General features: G+C 41.5%; 2 protein-coding genes and 1 non-coding gene across 3 annotated transcripts; 2 read left to right on the top strand and 1 right to left on the bottom strand.

Annotated features, from left to right (window-relative positions):
• The first annotated feature begins 992 nt into the window (after positions 1 to 992).
• Positions 993 to 1,065, top strand: trnav-uac (transfer RNA valine (anticodon UAC)). Its single transcript has one exon. It is a non-coding gene; the product is annotated as a tRNA-Val (tRNA).
• A 1,586-nt stretch (positions 1,066 to 2,651) lies between these two features.
• cstf2 (cleavage stimulation factor, 3' pre-RNA, subunit 2) lies at positions 2,652 to 19,246 on the top strand. The gene is made up of 13 exons (XM_071536394.1): positions 2,652 to 2,730; positions 2,984 to 3,062; positions 3,406 to 3,575; positions 3,726 to 3,862; positions 5,064 to 5,183; positions 5,374 to 5,496; positions 6,156 to 6,255; positions 15,938 to 16,037; positions 16,388 to 16,587; positions 17,467 to 17,591; positions 18,139 to 18,222; positions 18,758 to 18,913; positions 19,109 to 19,246. The coding sequence occupies exons 1-12, from the start codon at positions 2,652 to 2,654 to the stop codon at positions 18,878 to 18,880; spliced, it is 1,440 nt and encodes a 479-aa protein (XP_071392495.1). The 3' UTR covers positions 18,881 to 18,913; positions 19,109 to 19,246.
• nox1 (NADPH oxidase 1) lies at positions 19,127 to 25,454 on the bottom strand. Its single transcript, XM_071536393.1, has 13 exons — positions 25,329 to 25,454; positions 24,974 to 25,069; positions 24,617 to 24,727; positions 24,367 to 24,451; positions 23,569 to 23,714; positions 23,239 to 23,432; positions 23,001 to 23,127; positions 22,704 to 22,796; positions 22,377 to 22,618; positions 21,547 to 21,709; positions 21,141 to 21,287; positions 20,901 to 21,025; positions 19,127 to 20,745 (listed from the first exon to the last, which is right to left on the bottom strand). Exons 1-13 carry the CDS (start codon positions 25,371 to 25,373, stop codon positions 20,619 to 20,621), a joined length of 1,701 nt encoding a protein of 566 aa, XP_071392494.1. The 5' UTR covers positions 25,374 to 25,454; the 3' UTR covers positions 19,127 to 20,618.
• Between the last annotated feature and the right edge of the window lie 241 nt (positions 25,455 to 25,695).

The raw sequence follows: 25,695 nt of genomic DNA, 5'->3' as shown, positions 1-25,695 counted from the left end.
TATATGTGGGAAAATTAAAAATATGGCCAAAGGTCACTATTTTCATTTGTTGACTTACGCAATTATATGTAAATACATGTCCAGCCCTTGAGTTGATTCTCATTCCTACTTTCTAATTTCTAATGTCGCCCTCGCTGACACTAAGACAGCTTTGATCTGACGCCTTGACAGCTCTGTCTTGTTGGCCTTACAGTGAGCAGCAGGCCCACTGAGTGGAAATCTAACACAACCTATAAGCTGGTCAGGTGCCTCACATTACCTGTGTCCTGCTCTCTTTACATGTGGGAAATGGCATGTCACTGGAGCATATGGCACCCTGCTAAATTTCTACAGAGGATGTTAAGTATTTAAGGGTCGTACTATTAAAACAATCACAAATGTAAAAATGTCAGCACTCCAGTCATACTGGCACTCAGGCAGAAGGGGCAATGTTGAATCAGTAAGTCAGAGTTAAGTCAGTTTTCTACCACTAAAACCGCATTTGCACGATGTTAGGTTCACTGCACGAGGCGAGCAGGGGAAGTAAGGACAGATGAGGTCGCCCGAGCGAGCTATCCGACTGGATCCACTAGCATTTCAGGTCGCTGGCTGCTTATTTGATCAGCCGCAGAGTCAAAACGTCCCAAGAGGACCCGACCCGTAACTGAAACTATTTCTCACAAGCCCTAATAACCAAGCCCCTCAACTGTGCTTACTGGGAAAATGAAGTTGACTGACAAATATTTTGTACGGCGAAACGAAGCCTGCAGGCTGCGGTGAAGCGCAGCAGAGACACAGGAAGGGAAGGGAAGGGAAGGGACCGGGACTGGCTGGACTGTCAGTTTGTCGCCGTGTTATCACATCTCAAAGACACGGTTTTGACATGATGGTCGAGCCGAATCCATCGAATATTAGTATTGTAATCATACAGCAGCTGAATGACCGATAACACTCACCGTCTCGGTATATTCCCCGTGTTGAAGTATGAGGATTTGCGCATTTTACAGCCATCTGGTTCCATAGTGTAGCGGTTATCACGTCTGCTTTACACGCAGAAGGTCCTGGGTTCGAGCCCCAGTGGAACCAAAATGTTTTTGTTTTTGCCCTAAAACTCTTCACACCACTGTAGATGAAGATGCATGTTTTATATATACCCACAAACCTTGAGTAGGCTGCATTTCTGAATCAGGTTTTCTTTACATATTTTCGCATAATTACCACGTTCATTCTAAACATTAAGATTACATTTCTTTAAATTTTTACAGGGGAAATCTGACAAATTGCTGTGCTATCTTATTTAATATTCCCCTTCCAACTAATAACTTCACACGTTTTGTGTCCTGGTGATTATATATAATGTTAGTGCCAGTTTAGCTTAACAACAAATGGAATAATAAAATCCTAGAGTATCTTGACTGCGAGAAATCTAGCTATTTATAGTCAAGGTAATGTGTGACTTGAATGAGACAATGAGCACCAATCCTAATATGTGACAAGTACAATTCTTTGTATGCCTGACTAGGTACTAAATACATTCACTGCTAGATACATTTAATCAAACTAGAAGCCATTTGGAGAGCACAAACATCGACCAACTCTGAACAAGTTTCTATGTGTTGTGGTTAAAAACATAATCGTCTGATGATGGCGGAAATCCCACATCCAGATCACCACCAAAATCAATTGTTCCTTGGCCCAAGGCCTGTCCACCACAGTTCATGGAAAGCTGTTAATAAGTTTTTGAGATATCCTGCTGGCAGACTGACACATTTAACAAACTAACTGGAGAAAACATAACAAGGAAACAACTAATCACAGTTGTGATATTTACTGTTATTACATTTAATTCGAATCCTAGTATTTGCATAGTCATCTTAGCATAATTTACTTTAGCTCACCCAAAACTCCTAACGGCAATCAATGCCATATATGGACTGACCTAGCTTCGGTGTGGCCTCCAGGTAGCTAAGGCTACGAAAAAAGGTACTTTAGCTACCTTGCTAGCTTAGTAATTACTTAAGTTTTGACTATTATATTAATGCACTCAATCATAACAGTCTCACTGCGAAACCAAGCATATGTTATCTGACCTAACTTAGCTTTGATTGGAGTTTGCTAATTTTGCTGACCCACAGGCCCTGAGACCTTGAAATTCCCAACTGCTACATTTTGTGCTAAGAACATTATTTAGCAACGATAGCTAGTCACTAAAGAACAACTCACCAAATCCTCTGTTTTAAAGTTAGACAAGGAGGGCCTTCAGCAACACATCGGCTGCGTTTCTTGAATGGCTTCCTTTATTTTATAACTGATATAGCAGTGTACACCTTCGACACGCGTATCCTGTCGTGCGGAAAGGCGGTACATATAGACAACAGCGGACAACAGCGCCATCTATTTGTCCGATTTTGACGATTGACCTGTGATCTTTTATTTTTACCTAGCCGGGATTTGACGACAGTCTTTGCAACGACCCGCGGCCTGTAGTTTAATAAATATTTCGTTTATTGTTTATCATTGATTTATTATTCTTGCGAGAAAAAACGTAGGTAGTGGATAGCGTCAAGACATGAGTAAAGGTCGGATTAAATGTATTTGAATACGGCCCTTTTCTGAAAGCGGATATTGTTCGATGCTGATTTCCTGGTGTTACATTAATATCTGTCCCCAAAATGGCGAATCTAGCAGCAGCAGTTGCAGCTGCCGCGAGTAGAGATCCAGCAGTAGATCGTTCATTACGATCAGTCTTTGGTGAGTATATTTATGTTACTTGTACATGCATAGATTTGCTCAGTAGGTGCATTGATGTCGATAAAAGAACGGTTTAAGCTAAATAATGCAAGCAAGCTTGCTAACATAGTTAGCCGGCTAATGTTATTGTGTCGCTAGCTAGGCAACGAGGTAACGTTACCTATCAAAAAGGTAGCTAGCAAACAAATCTTAGTAATGTAAATGGGAATTAACATTTTATTGTCATCATGCTCTCATGTCATAACTATTACAGTGGGAAACATTCCGTATGAAGCCACAGAAGAACAGTTAAAAGACATCTTTTCTGAAGTCGGACTTGTCGTCAGCTTCAGGTGAGTTAAAGAGAGTGTCATTGAATTTCAGATATGTTTGTACGTCTCCCATAGCCAGAAACAAGAATTAGTAGTCCTATCCTCCTCTCTGTGATGTTACACCGTTTGCGATATTAACCTTACGTTGTTGTTCAAGTTGAGGTATGTATCACGAGTCCTCAAAGTCCGTTTTTCATAATCAATGGAGCAATCCCACGTTGTACACTCATATTTTTGTTGCACACTCCTAACTAATTTTAGTCAGTTCAGCATATTTACTGTTAAGCCATCATACAACTTAAAATGGCAGTATTTGTTTTCTCAAGAGAAAAAGCATGATCTTTTTATGTCTGCTGGTTTTCAGGTTAGTGTATGACAGGGAGACAGGAAAGCCAAAGGGATATGGCTTTTGTGAATATCAAGACCAGGAGACGGCACTCAGTGCCATGCGGAACCTGAATGGGAGAGAGTTCAGCGGTCGGGCTCTCCGTGTTGACAATGCAGCCAGCGAGAAGAACAAGGAAGAGCTCAAAAGTAAGTATTTACATGTTCTGAGCATTGTGTTAATCAACGGTTGTTGTATAAAGGATGCCTGTGTGTGTGTGTGTGTGTTTAAATTAGAATTGGCTGAGAGCTGTTAGGTTGAGGCTGTAGCTGCATATATTGTTTTTTTGTCTTGCACAGGCTTGGGAACAGGAGCCCCCATTATTGAGTCTCCTTATGGAGAAAATGTCCAGCCGGATGAGGCCCCAGAGTCCATCAGCAGAGCTGTGGCCAGTCTGCCCCCAGAGCAGATGTTTGAACTCATGAAACAGATGAAGGTGTGTTGGTTTACTGCCTCTTGTTTTTCGCTCTCATCCCCACCCTTCCTCCAGAGCCTTCCACGAAACCTTCAGTCCATTTTCATGGAATTTGTATTCCAGTTTTTATAAAACTGCTCAATGTTCTAAATTAATCAGTCGTTTAGTTGCACATACTGTTTCTCACCAGAGGCGCACATATGCCAATTTTTCACAACTAATCTGAATACTGTACACTCATTCATGCCTCCAAGTATTGTAAAGCGATCTTAGGAGCAAGTGCACCAATTGCGTTAATCTATTCATTTGATCAAATTATGCTCTGACCATTGGATAACAACACTCAATCAAATAAATGCTAATAAAGTAGTCAATAGTATACCCGAAATAGGGTAGTGGATATAGCTTCTTGCTTTCACAAGCTGCAGCATTTCAGCATGTTGATGTCAGCCAGCTTTGCCTACCAGTGTTAAGCCAGCCAGAATAAAAAAAACAGGACTTTCTGTCAAAACTTGCAAAACAAAAACCCTTGTTGATAAACATGTGCAGCAAAGTGTTTTGAATAATGCAAAGTACCAGAGTGAAAAGCAAGAAGTGAAAATATATTTAAGGGGGAATGTGTGGTGAATGAAAAATGGAATCGTTTCCCCAAAAGGTCTTGTTCACAGCATATATGTATAACACCATTACTTAATTATTTTTTCCCGCTAAAAGGACAGTGACAAATTTGCAATTTGTCTCTCAACTCTGCCAGAGAAACCTTAGCACAGCTGGCACTGTTTCACTGAGCTCAAGGAATCACTACACTGCAGACACGTTTCCTCCTGCTGGGAAAGGGCTTTATTGTGCCAAAGCCTGTGTCATTTACGTATCGGTATTGAGACGGCTTCATATGCTGATCCGAGTATTAGTGTTTGGGCTCTGTTCATGATACTACAGACAGTATCGGTGCACCTCTGTTTCTCACCTGTGGTGCGCTGATACCACCACGTTTGTTGGTTATGGACATGGACTTGACCCATGAGAACGCAGCAAAAAATGAAATAGACGGATGACAGGTTGGACATGTACAAGCCCACAAAACTGAAACTCTCCTTTTGTTTCTCTGGAAAGAATCGGCCCACAACTTTGTGCTTTGGACTTCCCAGTTGCAGTCATTCATAATGTCTAGACTGTCATATTTCTGGATTCTGTTGACTTAAATCCCGATTTCTGTCTTCAGCTGTGTGTGCAGAACAGTCCCCAGGAGGCGAGGAACATGCTGCTGCAGAACCCTCAGCTGGCCTATGCTCTGCTGCAGGCCCAAGTGGTCATGAGGATTGTTGACCCTGAGATTGCCCTGGTGAGACTGATGAGATTAGACATACCTTACTTGATCCTTACTTGATTTATTTAACGCAGTCAGTATGGACTTTATTTAAATTCAATGATGCAAACAGTGTCTTTTGTTGAATGCCAGTCTGCACTTCTGAACCAACTCGGACGTTTGAGAGGAGCGACTCTGTATAACTCTGTTGTGTGTTGTACTACAGAAAATGCTCCACCGTCAGACTCCAGTCCAGCCTCTGATCCCCAGCACCCAGACTGCAGGACCTCCAGCAGGCAACCCGCCTCCGGCCCAGCCCAACGCTCCAGTCTCTCAGCCACAGCCTGTGGTAAGAACAGCACAATCTTTCTCACATGTCGCTGTTAGGTGAAAACCTTGTAACTCCAGTTTTGGTGATTTTCATTTTATCTTCACTTGAAGGATTCCATGTTCCTCTATAGGTTGCAAAAAATATACAACCCAGCTTGCTCTTATGAAACCTTTTCAAAAACCTGTCAGATAAACTCAGACCAAGCTGAGAGCAAGGCTGTTTTTCTTGACAGTTTGGAGATACAAGGTTTTCACTCAACAACCATGAATACAGTATAATGTTCACTTGGTGTACAAAATATTAGCAACTCCTAATATTGAGTTTCACCCCACTGCACAATCCATGTCTTGATTGCCAAGAGGACCAAAAAACCCCTGTTCACCTACGTCTCCTCTAAAGTAAATCTAATCAGTGAAATTATTAAGGAATCACAGCTTTCACCTGAATTCACCTGCTCAGACTATTTCATAGAAAGAGCATGTCGCACTAATGTTTTTTCCTCTGTGTATCTAAAACCCACAAATTAGGCAAGTGGGATAGCATAAGGTGCTTTGTTGTTTTAGAACTACAAACTCCTATTTTATTAATTTTATAAAAATGGTAATGGTATTCACATTCCAAGTAACAATTGAGATTAAGGGATGATTTTTTGTTTTTTCATTTTGGTATCTGATCAGCCGGGAATGCATGTCAATGGGGCCCCCCAGATGATGCAGCCCCCCAACATGGCCGGTGTCCCAGGACCCATGCCTGGACAAGGACCTGTGGGGCCTCCAGGTAATCATCAAACTACATGCATGCTTACATCACCAGCTAAGTTAGTTGTGTTAGCACCATCCTTGTGTTGATTATTTAGGTCAGTGATTGGTAATATGTGGGATGTGACTGTTCCCTTACATCCAACATCAGCCCCTCACCTGTATGTACAGTAGAAGATAAATGTCTTGTTGTGCATTTGAACTTAGTTTTGTTTCTGTGAAATGAGTCGCCCTTCATCTGACCTACCTCCATATTACTTCACCATTTTTCCACTCATTCTTGTTTAAGTATTTATTCTTTCTGGGTTTAGGTATTTCAAAACATAGCATACACTCACACACTCCCTGGTCCCTGAAGTGACTGCCTACTTTTTTGTGCTCATTGAATCAAGTAAAAATCCACACTCAAACACTTTAACACTGTTAAAAACAAGCTACTGATGATGTGCCTTGAATTTCTGGGCCCATTTTGTTCTTTGGTGCTGTATTTTTCTTATTCTCGCAGATAACCAGCCAAACGTAGACAGTGTGATGTCACGTCAAAATATTTCCAGTGCAGTTACAATAGAATTTGATAGCAGAATTGTTTTCAGTTATGTAAAACATCAGTTGTAAATGACAAGTATTGGAGTCAGCTCCTCAGAATCAAAGAGCAAGGGCTTCTTTCTACTCCATTTTGCTATATTTATATGTCCTTATACCTTTGACTAAAAGCAACAAGTTCACACATTCTCTGGGGGTGTTGAAAGTCATTCTGGGAAATGTAGGACATCACAAACTGAAGTAGACGAGACAGGTTGAGGGAAAGTGGTTATACCAGAAAAGTAAATTGGAACACATCATCACAAAATAACTCTTGGAATGCATTGGACATCACAAATTTTTCCTTTTAATTATCTGTACATTTTATGGTTGCATTTCCAGTCTGTGAAAATGGAGAGTTAGAAGTTGAATCTCTTCCTGGGGGATTATTCCCTGGGTCTTTTGGGGTTTTGCAGCCTCTGGCGGCCATAGTGGAGGTCCTCCGCTCCTGGGCAGCAGCTGATAGCATTTTCAAACTTACGACTTAGCTGTCTAAACAGTATGGAACAAATATGGCTAATTTCAGTGCTGTTTCTAACTAGTCATTTCACCACTGATACAGCTCATAAATATTGTTTTTAGATAATAACCATAAGTATCTGCCCTGCTAACATCACTATTTTGTTGTTAACACATCTGATTTGCACAGCAGTTAATGTTATAAAGCTAGTTGCTGGCATTAGTAGTGGGTTGTGATTGTGTATTAATATTAACATCAGTTGCTGTGCTAAATTAACTTGCTGGCTAGTTAGCTACCTAATGCAGCCAAAAATCAGAAGAAAAGGCGGTGTGCTGTGGCACAGCAATCGAAATTTGAGAACTTTCCAGACCATCCAATTTACTTATGTTACTGAATGTACCTACACCCACACCACAACTAGATTTTCAGATATCTTTGGTTTCTAGCATGTTTACTATATACAGTATGTAGGTAAAATAAAAGTAGGTATACAACTTTAAACAATAATAATGGAAAACAAAGCTGTATTCAGTCATTTTAACAAAATAATTTAACAGTCCATAAACAATAGATGTACCTGGAAACAGGAAAAATATTTGATAATACAGTAAGTATTAATAATGTATATAAAAATGTATACCTACTTTTGAAACAAACGCTATTTAGCCATTATTTTTGCACAGTTAATTCTCAAGTGGACCTCCATGTTGGCACCAGCTGTAGTTTGCTTGGAGATTTGGGACGCCACTGCAAAGCCTCTTTGCTAATGACCCCCTCCCACCCCCCCTTCCCCAATTTCTTAAGCAAAGTACTGCAAAAAGATTTTCTAAAGAGATAAATGAGAACATGACATCTTAAAGCGTGCCAGCTATTTTGTTGTATGTCGTATTCTTGGAGATTGTTCCCTTTTCAAGTATTTTTATTTATTTTTTTCACGTCATGGCTCATTTTGGTCACTAGGTGTCATGATAGCCTTGGAATCAGTGAAGCTCCCTTACATGGGATATACTCAGTCATGGTTCTCAGTAGCAGAGACGGTTTGGAAATAGAACTGATATTCTTCTTAGATGTTTGACATTCAAGGGCCTCATTGTTTCTGTTCAGCACATCGATGTCTTTATATACTACGGTTAGGTTTCTAAAGTTTTATCATAATTAATTCATCCCTTTTCACCCATGTGTGTGAGAGAGAGAATCTCATGAGCATGCTTAAAAATGCTCTGAAAGTGCTGCTTTACTTTCTGAGTCCTGTGTCTCCTGTTCTTTTCACTTTAATGCTGGCTCAGGAAACCTTCAGCATTCTCCCACAGGATCGTCTGGGCAGGCTGCTATCGAGCGGCCTCAAGGTATCACCCATACTCCCTCTGCTCTCTAGCCAGATCATACAACTCTTATGGACTGGCCACTGCATTAGATTTAGCCTTATTGTTCTACAGTTGGTTAAATTGCATGTCAACCATCATCAATTAAGAACCTCTTGCTTTTTCATATTCAGCCAGTAATTGCTAAGCCCTGTTTGTAAGGAGGACGATCTCTGGTGAACAGTATCTAACCACAGCAAAGCATGTCATGTTACGATAGGTGGGAGGGGTGTGGTGACACTGCATGTGAACAGATATAGGTTTTGGGCCAGATTCCAATAGTATAATACTGGTATGACTCGTCCCTCACGGTTTACTTTGTTACTAGAGTGCTGAGCAAAGCCGTATTTGAATCTTGATGTGTGTACTTCACACACACAAAAAGAAATGCATATGTATGTGAAAAATTGCGTCACTCTCGGTCCCATTACTGGATTTGCTCATGAAAGAGAAACTGGCCTTGCAAGATGAAGCTTAAATGATCCTCATGGAGAAATTGGGTCATTGCAGCTGAAAATTGTAATGGGATACACCAAAGATAACTATAATATAAATTAACAGATAGGATTATATATAAACTGACAATTTCAGTATTAGAACATGTTAAGGAGAAGACGTATGAATGAAAAGTATAGGAAAATTAGGGTATGCAAAATAACAATAGTAAAACTCACGTAAACAAGAAAGAATAATATACCAAAAATATGAAATATGTGCGCTATGAAATAAGTGAAGAAAAACAATATATACTGTGTGTGTGTGTATGTATATATATATATATACATACACCTATATAACAATAAAGATATGGGAATTAAAAAGAACTAACATGAATTTAAAGCAAATATACATGATTTGCAAAATGTTTGTCATATTCACATTAACAAATCTACTGAAGGTCCTACATGTGTCCATAAAGTGTGTAGGTGTGAAATGTGTGTTGTAAAAAAAATATATATATATAGACCTTGTCAGTATATTTAGTTTACAGATGTAGATAACATAAATACAGAATCTGCCGATTTGGATATTTGCATTGCTAGCTCTTCCCTTATCAAAACTCCAGAAGGAGATACCATATGTACAATGACAATATGCAAAACGCATGTACATTTGTATTTTTGTTTTTTTTATATTACTACCATTGTCAGAACATGTTTATGTAGGAGGTAGCATACATCCAGAAAATATGTCAAATGTACCATGAGACTGGTATGCAGAGAATGCACAGAAACATGTACAGATAACAAAAACTGCAAGCAAATGCTGGATAGTTTAGTCCAGAGCATAGGAATATGAATGAAATCCAGGCTAGTTCATATAGACAGTGCAGGCACCCTGTCTTCAGCACCCTACTAATTGGCTGAGGCTGGGGACGTTTGGGCAGAAAGCATTATAAAGTCTTTATGGCTGTCAGCGCAAAGAGCGTTTAGGATGCTCTGTGGTGCACCATTGGGTGCTGAGGTGAAGGCTGAAAGTACTCTGTAGCCTCATCAGCTCACCATAGAGTGGGGGGGAGGTCTTCATCCTCCCCACTGCTGCTGCCTCCAGGGTTTCCACACTCAGCCCTACAGCAGAGTCAGCCCTTTTAACCAGTTTGTTAATCCTGCCTGCATCCCCAGCTTTGAAGAACGGTGTGCTGGCCACCACTGGAAGATGGAAGATGTAGAGTAGCCTGTTGCATACATTGAAAGACCTGAGCCAGACCTGATCCTCCTCAAGAGGAACAGTCTACTCTGTCCTCTCTTGTATGGTGCCTCTGTATGCGACCTTAACATTTGCATACATCAAGTTCAAGGTCTTATTCTCCCTTGTTACACATTTCACGTATTGGGTGAAGTCAGTCAGGCTGTACGAGGGGGCAGAGACATGGTTGAAGTCTCCAGAGATTGCAATGAAGGTGCTGGGGTGTTGTGTCTGTAATCCCATGACAGCTGAGTGGATGACATCATGTGCTGAACCCACATTAGCCGAAGGCAGACTTTAAATGGCTTGTGGGATGTCCTGCAGCGGGCAATATTGCTGCAAGCCCACCGCCAGCAGTTAAAATCTGGACTACAGACGCTAGCCTTCATGTCCCGGTTCTGCTCACATCAGTTGAAAAACCACCAGCATGGTCAAGAAGTCCAGTGCATTCTCTTGTTGCTGTCTCTCTGTGCAGCATGTTAGGTGGGATTTTAACATTCCCATCACACCCTGACCCAGGTAGACAACTCATCCATCTTGTTTGCCAGCAATCTCAGGTTCCCTATGTCAGTAGATGGACGGTAGGGTTTAAGTCTCCTTATTTTCTCGCTTTCGACCCCGCTCTCTTCCCTGTCCGTTGTGGCAGCAGCTCGGTTGGCAGATTCTTTGGACGAGGGCCAGCGGCCAGGAGTGTAGGACAACAACGTACTGCACAGTCCAGTAGTGACCTAGAAAGGTAGTAAAACGATGTGGAAAAAGTGCTAAAAATGAAGAGATATGCAAACCAGTAGTACATTTAAGCATGATCTGAGTGGTGAATAGAAAAAGGAGAATAATAGGCAAAGAATAAGAGTGCAAGAGGTGCTGCAACACTCGTCCACTTCTTCAGAACCTGTAAACTATGAACCAGTAGTGAGTTGTCTCTTTTGTCTTTACTTAAAGTAGATTGGATACAAATCAGCCCCTAAATATTGTTTGAAATCCCTAACTAGTGTACTTCACAATGTACAATACACAAGATGTAATGTAACAGTCCCTTGTGCCAAAATCTATGGTCATCATTCATATAGAAGCCCAATTCAGATGGTGAAAAGAATGATGAACTAATCTAATCTAACTAAACTAATCCACAAATGGTCACCACACAGACGACATCAGGCTAAGCAATAAAATAGACTGGTCAGACAATTAGCACCTTTCAATAGCTGTCTGATCTAGATGTTACATGGTTGAACATGTGAGTGTGGGTATGTTGTTGGGGTTATCAGGTGCTTCCTTCACCAATGTTTCATTGATTTTAGGCCCATGCCACCTGAAGAAGGCTCAACAGTGCATTCTACCCCCGCTGTACTCACAGACTTCACATTGCTGTGCCACTCTTATCTAAGATCCAAGTACCCACAACTCTACCTCATTAATTACCTGCAAACAATGTTACCTCAACATCTACATGCATAATACAACTATGTTGTAAAAATTACTGCAGTCTGTGCTCTACTCTGTATCCCTTAGTATGGGCTTCAGATGCTAAACTAAGTAGCATTACAACCTTGCTCCATAATTGTGCAGACTCAGGTGTCATCATTGCCCTCCCCCCTGCTCGGTATCCCACACTGTGGGCCACAGATGCTAAATTTACTTTAGCATTTCTACCTTACATCACTGCATATTTTTTACATGGAGTGTAATATATATCGCCCCCACCTGATACTTATTTACAATGAAGATATGAATGTATTAGTTCTTCGTGCATGTCTTCATCTCTGTGTTGTCTATACCAGTGGTTTTCAAAGTGGGGGCCGGTTCCCATTGATCCTGACAGATGGATGTGGGATGTAGGCTCCAGGACAGTTACTACTCTTGAAGATTGTAGATGTTGAGAACACAGACAAGTTTCTGAGTTGAGTCATCTCTTTTGGGGGTTTTAGAGTGGACACACCTCTTTGTCCAGCCTTATTCATTTTCTTTTTCTGTGTTTACTTTCTGCGTTTTTACCATGGTGCTGTTGCCATGGCACTGTGGGCATCAAGAGGCAAATTCAGGTCAGTCAGCCACGGATGAGACCCTTCACTCCTCTATACCTGTGGGCTTTCAAACTTTTTTGTGGTTCACTGCACTTGAGAAAATACATTTTCTCATTTTCTTTTGTTTATTTAGCAGCATCTAATTAATAAAAGGAAGTAAGAATTAGCTATATTATTATGAAATTCAACTTTTAACTATGAACTTCACACCTTAGTTGCACATTTTCACGCAATGTTCGCGCAACTCCTACTCCTTTTCTTGTATTAAATCAAATTCACATCATGCCACAAAGTTACAACCTGGAAGCTAAGGGAAGGAGCATTTTAGTTTTAGACAAGTGAATTTCAATGGTCAGGCATCTCTCAAAAATAACAGAAAAATGTGTCACAAAGGACAAAACAGATTTTTTTTTTTTTGTCAGAATACAGGAATAGTTATGACAGCTTCAGTTGGAAGAGATGGAAATTGTGAATTTTGACATTGGCCTTAATTTTTTAGGGGGTAATTTCCTAATATGGTGTTTGCCTTACCCTTAGGTCCGGTCACGTCCATTCCCTCTGTGTCTTTGTGCCATGGGTCTGTATAGAATCTGGACTTGTTAGAGATTGCTAAGGCAAACTGTAATCTTCCCTTACCATCTTGCAAGCCCACTGTTTTTATTGGTTCCTGAAGCGCACTATTTTCCTGGCATCGTCAGTGGTAATGCCAGTCAATAGCAGTTGAGGTCAAATGTCCTGATGACAGCCATTCTCCTTACTGGCAGGAGTAAAACGACTCTACTCCGCCTGCTGTTTACACCACGGAAACTTTGAGTGTCAATACTGACATGAAATTACTGAGTATGCTGTCAACCAACATGCCGCAAAGCAGCGTGTCGGCTCCAAGTAGGGATGTTCATGATTAATCGACGATCGATTAATCAGCGTTAATAATTTGATCTATTAAGCATATATTAATCGATAATGTATGTTATGAGCTATTTCTCATTTTTTTCGGAAATGATTTACCGCCACACGGGCGCAATTTAACTTTCACCGCCTATACAGAGGAAGAAGAAAGCCAAGCAAGCGGGCGGAAGCATTGCACCCGAAAAGACAACAGTGTTCATTGTAAACATTGTAATACAAAGTTGAAATACAGCACCTCTAAGCACAATGAAAGAGAATGCATTCCCTCAGCTGGCGAAGCTGGCGCGACATTTATTTGTGCCTCCCGACCCGGGACAGCTGTTCCCCTGGAGCGTGTGTTTCAGCGGATGGACTGACTGTCACCAGGCTGCGCACTGGACTCATCCCTGACCACGTAGATACGCTCTTATTCTTAAATAAACCAGTAGATTGTCGTGCCATTGTTTCAAATAAATAAACTGTGGCAGCGCCACAATATGGGCACGGCCGGCACAACATAAAGGGTTAATCAATGTATAGAAATTGATCTAAATCGCTGTGTAATGCGTCTAATGTGCGCATCACGTCATGTCTGTCATTTGGCGATGCAGTAGCTCTGTACTCAACCTGACAGTCCGTCTCCCGTTCTCCGATCTTGTACCTTATGTACCAACCACACCAAGTCACTTTTCTTGTATGTGCAAACATACTTGGCATAATAAAGAATTCTGATTCTGAACTCACATGTGTTATAAAGGTAAAGAGTAACTTGATACTTTTCAATCGGACAATTCTAACGCTGCTCAACAATCAGAAAGTTAACATGAGTGCAGTGCAGAGACTTCATTGCATATTCCGCCAGTTGGGTTTCGTTGGATACAATGTAAAGACAATTTAAAGTAATTAACCCTAAAGAAGTACATTTTCAGCCTGTAGGAAACACTGATGTCCGTTGTTGGGGGTCCCGACTCTTTTCAATTATGCTTGGTTGAGTAAGTTGTTGAGTAGGTAGGCCTAAAAACGGGTGTAAAACACGCATTTTGTATTTTCTATGTCAAAAGCTGTTTTTTACATAATGATTAATCGATTAATTGGTCATTAACGTGACCGACGATCGATTAAGGACATTTCTGAAAATTTGCATCCCTAGCTCCAAGGAATCTTGTTTTTCTGTGGTCAAATTAAGCTTCTTGGTTGGGATATCTCTGTGCTTTTGCTTTTTGACACATGTGAGCAATCCCTTTTACCCGAACTCGTGAATAAGACCCAGAGATGCCTGAAATCCTTCACATGGGGCAGCTGCTCACTCCCCACCTGCATGGGATAGCCCATGAGAGTCAACACGGTTTCTTTGGAAGTGATGATCCACTTCCTAATCTGAATCATCTGCATTTCACAATCTTGATGAATGTACATGTACATATGTCATACATTTCTTAAAGGTTAAAGAAGCTACATTCAATCCTAAAATAGGCTGCAGTAAAATTGCATTCTAATCAAATTCACAGTGTCATTTTCTAATAGAAACAGGCCTGTATATTGGGGGCATCCAGACTAACAAAGGAGACCAACAAAAGACTTTTTCTTGGTATTTTTCAAGGCGTTAATGCCTGCCTAAATATAGATTATACTAGAAGTATTGCATCCTACAGACATGCTAAATGAGCCGCTGTAATACTAGGTCAATTTCAATTCAAAAACCGTGCATGAGGGAGTCTGTACCCCAGAAGTCATTTTAGCTGCAATATAATCTGGAGCAGTGTATCTGCAAATTAGGCTTCTTGTACAGAGAAGATATCTGGGACTGTCATATCCAGCTTATTACATGATGTAACATTTAGGCCCAGACTATGTCACATGTTAGATCAATTATATAATAAGTATTTCTGAGGAAATAAGTGCACACACATTACTGTCATGACTGGGACCGCATCTACATTGATTGATTGACTTTAATAATGTTGTGCACTAACATTGAGTTTGGGTAGATTCAGGTAGCCATGTCTGTGGTTTTCATGCTGTTTTTATTAGTACATGTGTGGTGCAGTAGACAATAGACATGATTGTACTAGCAAGCTCACACTGACACACCCATTGCTCTTGACCTTTTCTCTGTAATGCATGCCTCCCATCTTGATGTTTTCGTGGCTTAATGACACCAGATTCACAAGACACAAGTAGGCAAATTTTTGCATGTTGCTTTTTCTGTCTGTGTGTCTGGGATGTTTTGTGTTGTGTTTTTTTTTTTACCCACAAGATTTCAGTTGTTTTGGACATACAACTCCCACTTCATTTTTAATGGGAGATTACAGTTTTCCATTTTTTCCTGCTTTTGTGTGTTTCCTGATCACATCCCTATTCTTCCAGTCATCTTCCCAATCTCTGCCTTTCTGTTGTGACACGCCTGTGGCAGTTTGCTGTGATCATTGTTTACTTTATTGTGCGATGTATCTACCCTGAACAACTGCGGTTGTTCTGAGATATCTATCCTGGGTGAACACTTGCCTTTTGCGGTCGTGTGTGGTTTGTGAATTCCACCATGCCCTCGTGCCCTTATCCAGAAATCTTTGGCGGAAGTAACAGCCCAATCTTGATGTAGATTAAGGCATGCATTTTTTTCCTGGTCAGTGAGTGGAAAATCTTCTGTTTCAGTGATGTGTGTGTATGTATGTGGTTGAATATGTGATTTGTTCCACTCAGGACCAGGCGGTATCCCACCCAGAGGCCTGCTGGGAGATGGTCCCAATGATCCCAGAGGAGGAACTCTGCTGTCTGTCACTGGAGAGGTCATCGAGCCCACGTAAGACATTCACCTGGATCACGTTGCCTTAACAATAGAACAGTTTGTGTGTGTATGTTGGAAGGGTGTTTATTTAAGCCATCCATCGCCACTTTTGTGCAACAAACACTTTGATGGTGTAACTTTGGGTTTCGGACAAAATAGGTGAAGTTGCCAGTTGAATATTAGAAGGGTTTCATTGTTTCAAGTCTAGAACCATCTCTAATTGTGTGTGTGTGTGTGTGTGTGTGTGTGTGTGTGTGTGTGTGTGTGTGTGTGTGTGTGTGTGTGTGTGTGTGTGTGTGTGTGTGTGTGTGTGTGTGTGTGTGTGTGTGTGTGTGTGTGTGTGTGTGTTATATCTGTACATCTAGCCGGGGCTACATGGGAGCTCCGCCACCCCACCAAGCACCACCCGTACACATGGGCCAAATGGGAAGTGGACCCCCTCCGGATATGAGAGGACCTCCTCACGACATGAGAGGCCCACTCATGGGTGAACCCAGAAACATGATGGGAGACCCCAGAGGGCCCCCAATGATGGAGCCGCGGGGACCTCCAATGGAAACCAGAGGTAGCTGTGCCACTAGTGCTTAAACTTAAATTGGTGCACTTGTTGAGAACGCCACTGCACAGACTGTTTTCTCTTTTATCTTCAATACCATTTGTCCTCCAAACATTACTATCTCCTTTATGTAATTTTTTAATTTTCTCGTAATTGCTTTGTATTTGAAAATGCAAGAGAGCAATGTGTTTTAGAGCTGCCGGTTTTATTTTACACAGGATTCTTTATCATAGTTGAAATCCATGTGTAATCGTGTGTATGCAGTTGACACTTTGGGTGTGGGTGTGTTTGTAATAAATCTAGCTTGAGCAACATCGGAGCCCCTCCACCCTTCCAAGCACCACTCATGCTCATGGGCCAAATGCCAATAAACAATACAAAAGTCCTTTGTCTCAGCAGTAGGTTTTAAGTTCCATTGCGTTTTGTAAACTTTATTACTGGTATTCCTGATTTCCAAACTGCATTGTGGAAATATGTATGCGTCACAGAATGAGCACAGTTGTGTATGACCTGACAATGCACCTTAAACTTCAGGTAGTACTGCGGTTACTCTCGAATATAAACCATTTCCTCATATTTATCATTGAGGCCAACAAGACTTCTCTCAGTTAGTATGCAAGCCTTTTTACATTGAATGGTTATTATGTCGTGCACCGTGAAAATGAGCTGACCATCTATATTATAATTTTATTGCTGTTATGTATTAATGAACTTTATTTCACCTCAAATGGTCTAACTCATTTTTTAAATTATTTGCTAATTAAGTGATGTATACCTTGTATTCAGCGAGGCCTGAATGGTCAGATTTCCCAGCAGCAGTAATGTAAACGGACATTACAGGCTCTGCTGAGCATCGCGACTCACCCTGGTCTTGGTTTGTGTCCTCAGGTCGTGACCCCAGGGCCATGGACGCCCGTGGGCCGGTGTCTGGGCAGAGGGTTCCCATGGCAGGAGCAATGCAAGGCCCAGTTCCCCACAACATGGGTCCTAACGCTCCTCCACCCGCAAGACCGGTAATGGCTGCATCTAATGTCTTATTCTGGTCCAGTACTCAGTTGGCTGTATCTGTAGTGCTTATTGGTTCTAGCGTCCCACGGTTTCACTTCCATTCATATTATGTAAAAACAAATCTTACCCTTTTTTTCCTTTTTCTTTTTTTTTTTCTTCATTGAAAATGTTTGACAGTTAGCTACCTGGAGTCCTTCCTTTGTTATGGAATTGGCTCTTCAAATGCAAGCCTCTGACTTTTATTAAAAAAAAATTTGGCCTTTGGGGCAGGAGACGCATTGGCCAGAATTAGAACTATTACTGCCCGGTGTAGTTGTAGAAATGAAGACACAGAGTATCTAAGGTGTTAATCTTGTTAATCTTGATACGTAGTTTGTGATTCAGTACACATTCACATCACATTCACAAAGGCAGGGGTTTAGTCATAGCCGATGGAGGGAGAAAGAAAGATGCAAAAGAAAAGAACGCCACTAGAGAAATCAATATTCACGATTTGGACTTTTTCCTTTTAACACTGAAAACTAACATTGTTTTTGTCTGTGCGTCCTCCAGGTTCCGGGTCTTTCTGGCGTTCCACAGTCGGGAGGAGGCTTCAGCCCGGGGCAGAGCCAGGTTTCCTCACAGGACCAGGAGAAGGTGTGTGTGTGTGTGTGTGTGTGTGTGTCTCCCTTTATAACAAACTGGAAAAAGATTCACTTTAAGAGACTGTGAACATGTCTAACATTAGTGTCTGCTGCCTTGTGAAAGATTTAAAAAGTTTCACTTCATCAGGCCTCCATTGAGAATCCATTCAGAATTAATTGCAGGTTATGATCATCAACTTTTCAAATGTTATATGTTCCCCATTCACCCTCCCACAGGTATAAAGGAGAATTACCACAAGTAGAATAGACTGGGTGGCACTGCAGCTTAGCAGTTAGAGATGTCATCCCATAACCAAAACGTCTCCAGTGTGTCCGCTGTTCTGTCCATTAGTAGCCTGTTGTAGCGCCCTTGAGCAAGATACTGAATTCCTGCTCTGTCATTAATTGCAAGTCACTTTAGATAAGAAAAAAATACCTCCATAGAAAATGACAGTTAAAGTTAAAGCTTCAAGTTAAAGCTTTAAGTGTTTGAATGCCTAACTTGAGTGCACTATTGTTAATTTTTGGGTGGGCGGTTTTCTCTGCAGGCTGCCTTGATCATGCAAGTCCTGCAGCTCACGGCAGAACAGATTGCCATGTTGCCTCCAGAACAGCGGCAGAGCATCCTCATCCTCAAAGAGCAGATCCAGAAGACGGCGGGAGCGCCTTGAGGACCTCGCTGCCCAGATGTACGCAGGCTGGAGGTAGGCGGAGGTGGAGCTTCTGTCTTTCCAGTCACGTTCCTCCAGTTTCCATCACAATTGAGAAACTACCTGCTCGTTTCAACACATTCTCATACTTGTCATTGTCATGGAGCCGGTCTGTAACGTTATCTGCTAATTCTGGCATGAGACGCTCTCTTCCTGGACTCAATTACCCTTGTTTATTTTTTATTTCAGGCCTGGGAAACAGTCTGCCCTCACCCCCTGATCCTGTCACCATCAGTTTGAACCGGTCCGAAGACACCACCTCATGTTAGTTCGGAATATTTTGTAGGTTGTTTTGTATCATAGTGTCTGTGTTTTTGTACGGAAGGGTGAAGTTGATGCTTGTGGATGGAAAAATAAGTGAATCTTTTGAGCGGATGACATTTGTGAAAGCTGAACAGATAAAGGCCAGAACTGGCATGTCATGAGGTTTCATTCTTTTCCTCCAAAGCCCAGTATTTTCATTTTATGGCTCTGGAAGCTGTTGTCTGGATATTTTGTTTGCCAATAAATACTGAGACAATGACTGTTTTTTTTCTTTTTATTCAAATGGGGTCAGGAATTACATACAGGTAAGGTGGGAGGAAAAGTGATGCGGAAACGACAAATGTCATTTGTGATTGAACGAGTTATTTCAACAGTTATTTATTGTTCACCCATGACCTTCTGAGGAAAAATGTACTACGTGACTGGTTGACTATACTTTGTCCTCGGTTCCTTGTCTCCTTATCTTACTTACAAGGAAATACGAGTCAGTTGATGGGCAATAATAAACGGTTGTCGGTTTCCAAGAAGCACATTTCCTCAACGGCATGGCTTTTGAGAAAATGATGTAAGATGAAAATGTCAGTTGAGCCTTAATTCATTTGCAGACATTGTGAATTAAACACTTGTAGTGTTCAGTTTGTTTTATTTTATTCATACACATGTATTTCGTTACACAACACAGTGAGCTTATTTACAGTATTTACAAGGTAATTCAATTTGATTCAAAACATTAATGCTTATAAGGTGAGCTTATATGGTGAGCTGATTTAGTAGAAAAATGTAAATCCCCATAAGCACTAGTATGAAGTAGAAAGGGTTACATCAAATTTTTTAGAATAGCTGTCTGGGTTCAAAAGTCTGCTGTCTTGGGGTAGGAGAATAGGTAGTCGGCTACATGATAACCTTATAATGGTTAAACCACCGGAGGTCCTGATGTCTCTCACAGTAGGTCAATAACGTGAAAAATTCATCCCTGTAATCTTAAGACGTCTCAGGCTATCGGGTACTATGACGTCTCTACCAGCAGTACAGCCTGACATGAATGATTTCATTCAGTACAGCTCGAGTATACACATATCTTTGACAACTGTAATTTCTTCCAAGCCATGAATCATTGTAGAAAAGACAGGAAGAGAGAAAGCCAGTCCCTGAGTAGTGGTGATATAATGGTGTGTCCCATTTGGCTGACAATAAGGAAGCCAGGTCATTGTGATGCTCATTGCCTCTTTGTCTGCAAGACTAGTCAGCGTAGGTGTGGGGTGTATTATCCAGAGTTCGACACACCCATCTGGAGTTATAGGTCTGTCTGACAGCTTTTCAAGCTTTGTCATCACCTTATTGTCCTCAACCGATCCATGTTAAAAGAAAAATTTCCCCTCAATTATTTTGAAAAGATTAAAGAGCCAGCCAAAATGCACCTCCTCTTTTTCTCTGCTCAGAAGTTCTCCTTGTTGAAGTAAAACTTGGTCTTGCGGGGATCGACATCTGAATATTTGGCACATTTCTTCTCCAGGACCGTTCCCAAGGCTGCAGGGCCACACAGGAAAGTCCCCACCACAGACCTGAGGGCATTTGCAACAAAATCAATATTGTTAAAGATTTCCATGGTAAAACACAGAGCACGATACTCATCTTAATACTTAACCAAATTCTTCAATCTGTGTTGATTTGTTGTGAGAAGACATAACACTTAAGAGGATATTAAAACTAGTCTTACGTGGGGTTCTCTTTACGGACTTGCTCAAACTCCTTGTCCCAGTTGGGCCGGCCATAGTGGGTTTTCTGCTTGAGACCAGTCACCACATCTGTGTCCTCATCAAAATGAACCATCACATGACAAGCCTGTAAAAAAAAACCAAAAAAAACATTGCTGGTAAAGATGAACTGAACTCTTGACTGTGTAGGTGGATTATAAATTTAGCCCATGATGTCAGCGAGCATAGATTGATTCACACACATGGCTTTGATCCCAGCCAGTCAGATAGAGCTTGTAGGTGAGGAAATCCCCCATGCCTCTCTCCTCCATCTCCCTCTCCAGCACCTGCAGCAGGTCAGCGAACCACTCAAAGGCGTGTGTTTCCCGGCAGAGCCAATAGAAATAGATCTGCAACCAGGAAGGAAATGCCAGCATTTTAAACAATGATCCTCTTGCACAAGAACAGCCCACACTGCTGATGGCTCATCATACAACATGATGTATTGTGAAAACACACTGTAGTCTTTATTTAAAAGACAAAAAGAGGTCTTGTCTCTGTTGGATCAAAGTCAGCATAGCACCTGTCAACACAGTGAAAGTGATATACAGGTTTGAAGGACAAAACCAGACTGGTTAGGCCGTGAGCCAAAACAGTTTCGGTTGTTACCTTTCTGGTTCGCAGCTTAGGGTTGGAGTCTTTGAATTTGTACCAGATGGACTTGAGGATGGAGGCGAAGGGAGTGACGCCGATGCCAGCACCGACCAGCATGCTGACTTCATAGTCAAACACGTCCTCACTGGCTGTGCCAAAGGGACCATCCACACCCATTCTAGGGGAGAAGGACAGCAAACAATCCATTAATCTATAACTAACTTCTTTTTTGAAAAGCAAGGTTGGAAGTTAATAATTATATTTACTCCAGTTAACCGAGAGTAATTATACTTAGCTACATTTTAAATCACATCCATTACAGAGTACACATTTTGTGGCTCTCGATAAGCAACAGAAACTGGACAGTTGTAAATTGGTCAACTGCGGATCCATTTGCAGTGAGAAGAGTAATCTGGCTTTACTTTGTGCACTTTATTTTGTAATTTCTCATTTTTCCAATTAAAAGAATCTAGTTGGAACTCTCCTCTCGTCCTTTTAGAATTACATGGAAAAGATCACGTTATCAACGTTATCATTTCTAAAAAGTAACTCAGTCACTTTTACTCTGAGTGGATTTTAAATGAGCTACTTTTGACTTTTAAGTAGATTTTTTACACTGGTAATTTTACTTCTACTTAAGTTACATTTCAGCAAGGTAACAGATCTACTTGAGTAGGATGTTTTAGTACGCTTTCCACCTGCTGAAAAGTGATTTTAAAAACATCTATGCTGGGCTATAGTCACAATCAGTGCCTGCAGTGTGAACAGTAACGATATGGGCCAGTACAACATGAATACAGATCAGTGCAATACTGTAAAAACGTGTATTAAAGGGAAACACTCACTTGGGTCCCTGCGCTCCTTCCGGCAGCTCCTCCACCATACTGATGAGTTTCTGGGTCCAGTCGCCTGCCGAGCGGATATGGACGCTGAAGAAGTCCTCCTCGGGGGCAGAGGTCATGGTGAAGGGGTGCCACTCCAGCTGGGACAGGGCGGGGCAGTTGAGGAAGACGTACTGGCCCACCTCCATTTTGAAGCCATTCTTCACCAGCTGTAGCTCCAGCACCTTGGACGGCCGAATCACGATCTGAAAGTAAAGCGCGAGATTATGCGACCATGACAGGCAAAACACATCGGGAGGCCAACAGATTAATCATTATCCACAAACTTACCTTCCTGTATCTGACTGTCTGCGTGTAACGGATGAAACGTAGCAGACGTTCACACACATACAGGATCATAGGACCAATCACCCACATCCAGGTCTAAATGAGGGCGGAAGACAGAGAGACGTGTGGTCAAATTATCTCACAATCTACAATACAGCAACTAACTTTTGTAGAGTAGCTTTTATTATCAGTTGTAGTTTTAAAATATTTACAAAAATAGTGACAGAAAATGAAGCTCAGAGAGGCTGGAATGACTTGAACTCCTAACTGCAGGTCTTTTGAGATTCAAAAAGGACTAACCTGTGGAAACCCCCCAGCAAACTGAGGAACGGGGCACTCAGGAATCCGTCCCCACTGTGCAAATCGGTCTTTACAGAAGGTGAAGTTGTGTGGCGGAGTTGTCGTCTGCTGACTCCGCACAATGCGCCTGTGGATGGGACACACACACACACGAGTGAAACCTGCAACCTGCCCGGAATAATAATCCTGCCCCGCCTAAAATAAAATGAGGGCCGAGACTCTTATCCTTTATCCTTACCCCGCTCCGTGAAAGACCAGGCCAGCGAAGAAGATGATGAAGAGATGGTGCGTGTACCAGAAGACTTCGAAGTAGCTGCGCCTGATGACCTCCATGGAGGACGTGATGATGAGGATAAGGGCCAGGGTGATGATGACACCTGTGAGGCCGGCGATGGTGGTGAAGACGAAGTAGGTCGGAGTCTGCTGCGCATCCTGAGACACGGCAAGCCAAACGGTGACAATAACACATCTTTCACCAGGAAGAGGATTAAGAAGAGGTGTGTGTAGAGCATCAGTAGAGGACGCTTTGTTTTTGCCAGACAGATATCGAGACTATCTGATAACTTACAATGTCTGTGGAGCGGATCGGGTTCAGGTAGGTGGTATTTCCTGAGTCTTCTAGATCGGACAGTGCCGTGCTGAGTCCGTCATACACCCCTCGCCGGCTGTTGTTGTACCACTCCACGTTGAGCAAATGGGCAATCATGTGAACAGCTGCCAAAAACACAGACATGAGACACTTCAGTGGTGCTGAATTCTGCTTTCTGTCACGAAAAAAAAAACAACTCACTGGTGAGTTGAACTTTATAAAGACACAATTCTAAATACCTCTTTACTTGCGGATTCACAGCTGTATGACATTTCATGAGAAGAGTTTTCAGCTAGCAGTCCTAATATTTAAAAACATACATTTCTTCATAAAACAGCCTGGTGCTTTTAGTTTTCTTCTAGAAAGCTGTCAAATATATATATATATAAAAAAAATGTTTACACTCACTCATGACTCACTGGTGAGGTAGCTAGGCTAGGAGGTCAATCTATCTATCAATACACCCTGTGTCAATATTTAATTTAGCATTCCTTTGCCTCCCTCACCCCTACCCAAAATCTAACCCTAACTAACCCATGAACATTTTGAATAACATAAGCTTTTTTGTTTTAACCCCACTTTTACCTTTGTTTTTTACCCCACTTCTGAAATGAGTTGCATTGAGTTGACCTGACCAATTAGAAGTTCATCTTTATTCTTTAGATGAAGAATATTGCCAAAGTTAATTGAAATATCTGGATAAGAGGGATAAACAGGACCTTTGTTCATATGCTTTCAATCAAAAGTTAGACTAGAAAAGGGATGCGCATGTCTTACCTGTCATCAGGCCGATCATGTAGGCCACCAGCTTGTGGAAACTTAAATTTTTGTCCAGTTGTTTCCTCATTGTTCGGCCACAGCACTGAAAGCAAGGAAGTGTGAGGTCAACAATTTAAAACATTTAGCGTAAAACATCTTTATAATGCAAAGTCAAACGCTGTGATTAAACAGATAATAACAGAGTTCCCGTGCCTCGCCCTGCTGTGCCATGCAGACCGTGTTGTTGTTTTTGTCCAAGCCATCTTACCATGAAGGATCCGCGGAGCAGAGACAGCAGGTTCCTGCACACTGGCAGGAGGATCAGCAAGCAGTTGAAGTTGAGCACAGCTGCGGGGGCTCTGGCCCAGGCCAGAGCAGACTGCAAAACACACACCAGCATCAACACATGCACTGCCTGCTCATAACAGCCAGGGTCATCCATTCATGTTTTAGACATGGGCAAAAATAATCAACCAAGCATTATAACTGACATTCTTCAAAGATAGGTTGAATCCCCTATTTTGTGCAGAGATTTGGTTGGTGCAGAAATGTATAATAAGGTTATATAACATGTAATATGATAAATAATTCACTTATATAATATATAATATGATAAGTCACTCACCCCTAAAATATGACGCGTGTAGAAAAACTGATCCCCCAAATCGTAGAAAAAGTAGAACCAGACGAAAAGGAAGATGTTGATGGCCATCCAGACCACCTGCAAGCCAAGACACGATAGATGTTTTCATCACAAAATCAGCACATATTATTTCATCTAAGCATACCATTTTTTTTTTATCTTAAGAATTTGCGTTGAAGATGCAACAGTTTGGACTTTTGGACACTTGGGCATTTTTCCACACAAAAGGTAAGCTGCGCGTAAACACTGATAAACAGCCACCTTTATAGTGCTGTGCGCTGTTTCGGTAGATTAATTTTCTACTATTGGTTTCTATAAAGATATATGACGACCTTACCAGTATGAAGGATGTGAGTCCATGGTTGATAATCCAGTTGCCCATGCTGAATACGCGAGTCGTAGGTGCTTCACTGCATCTTAAGCCTACCTGCTGTCTTTATAGACAAGACTCCTGGTCAAACTCCTCCCATTACAGAGGTGGTAAAGAAATGACACACGAGGAAGCAAATGCACAGCTGATGGAGTTGCGTGATTGAGGAAGTTTGGAGGAGAGTTTTCCTTTATGGAGAAGAATGTCAACATTCCGGTCCTTCTCTGGAAGTCAATTAAAAAAAAAAGGATGGGTGGAATGAGGAAGTATTTCTGAGTGACCCTTATAGATGGCGACATGATTGTTTAATAGGCTAAGAAAAAAAGTAGTTTTG

Source organism: Centroberyx affinis, unplaced genomic scaffold (genome assembly GCF_046629955.1).
Source record: "Centroberyx affinis isolate AG114_WGS23_722 - 3 ecotype Tasmania unplaced genomic scaffold, CSIRO-AGI_Caff_v1 ptg002870l_1, whole genome shotgun sequence".
Taxonomy (NCBI): domain Eukaryota; kingdom Metazoa; phylum Chordata; class Actinopteri; order Beryciformes; family Berycidae; genus Centroberyx; species Centroberyx affinis.
Note: the sequence above shows the minus strand (reverse complement) of the source record. Positions and strands in the feature narration are given on the sequence as shown.

What these genes read in the sequence shown, in the direction of transcription:
- cstf2 (XM_071536394.1), top strand. Translation starts at nt 2,652, where the DNA reads ATGGCGAATCTAGCAGCAGCAGTTGCAGCTGCCGCGAGTAGAGATCCA. An exon ending in GAACAAGGAAGAGCTCAAAA is followed by an intron (nt 3,576 to 3,725) that starts GTAAGTATTTAC and finishes TGTCTTGCACAG; the next exon opens with GCTTGGGAACAGGAGCCCCC. An exon ending in CTCCTCCACCCGCAAGACCG is followed by an intron (nt 17,592 to 18,138) that starts GTAATGGCTGCA and finishes TGCGTCCTCCAG; the next exon opens with GTTCCGGGTCTTTCTGGCGT.
- nox1 (XM_071536393.1), bottom strand. Translation starts at nt 25,373, where the DNA reads ATGGGCAACTGGATTATCAACCATGGACTCACATCCTTCATACTG. An exon ending in GAAGGAGCGCAGGGACCCAA is followed by an intron (nt 21,710 to 22,376) that starts GTGAGTGTTTCC and finishes CTTCTCCCCTAG; the next exon opens with AATGGGTGTGGATGGTCCCT. An exon ending in CTGGCTGGGATCAAAGCCAT is followed by an intron (nt 21,026 to 21,140) that starts GTGTGTGAATCA and finishes TTTTTTTTACAG; the next exon opens with GCTTGTCATGTGATGGTTCA.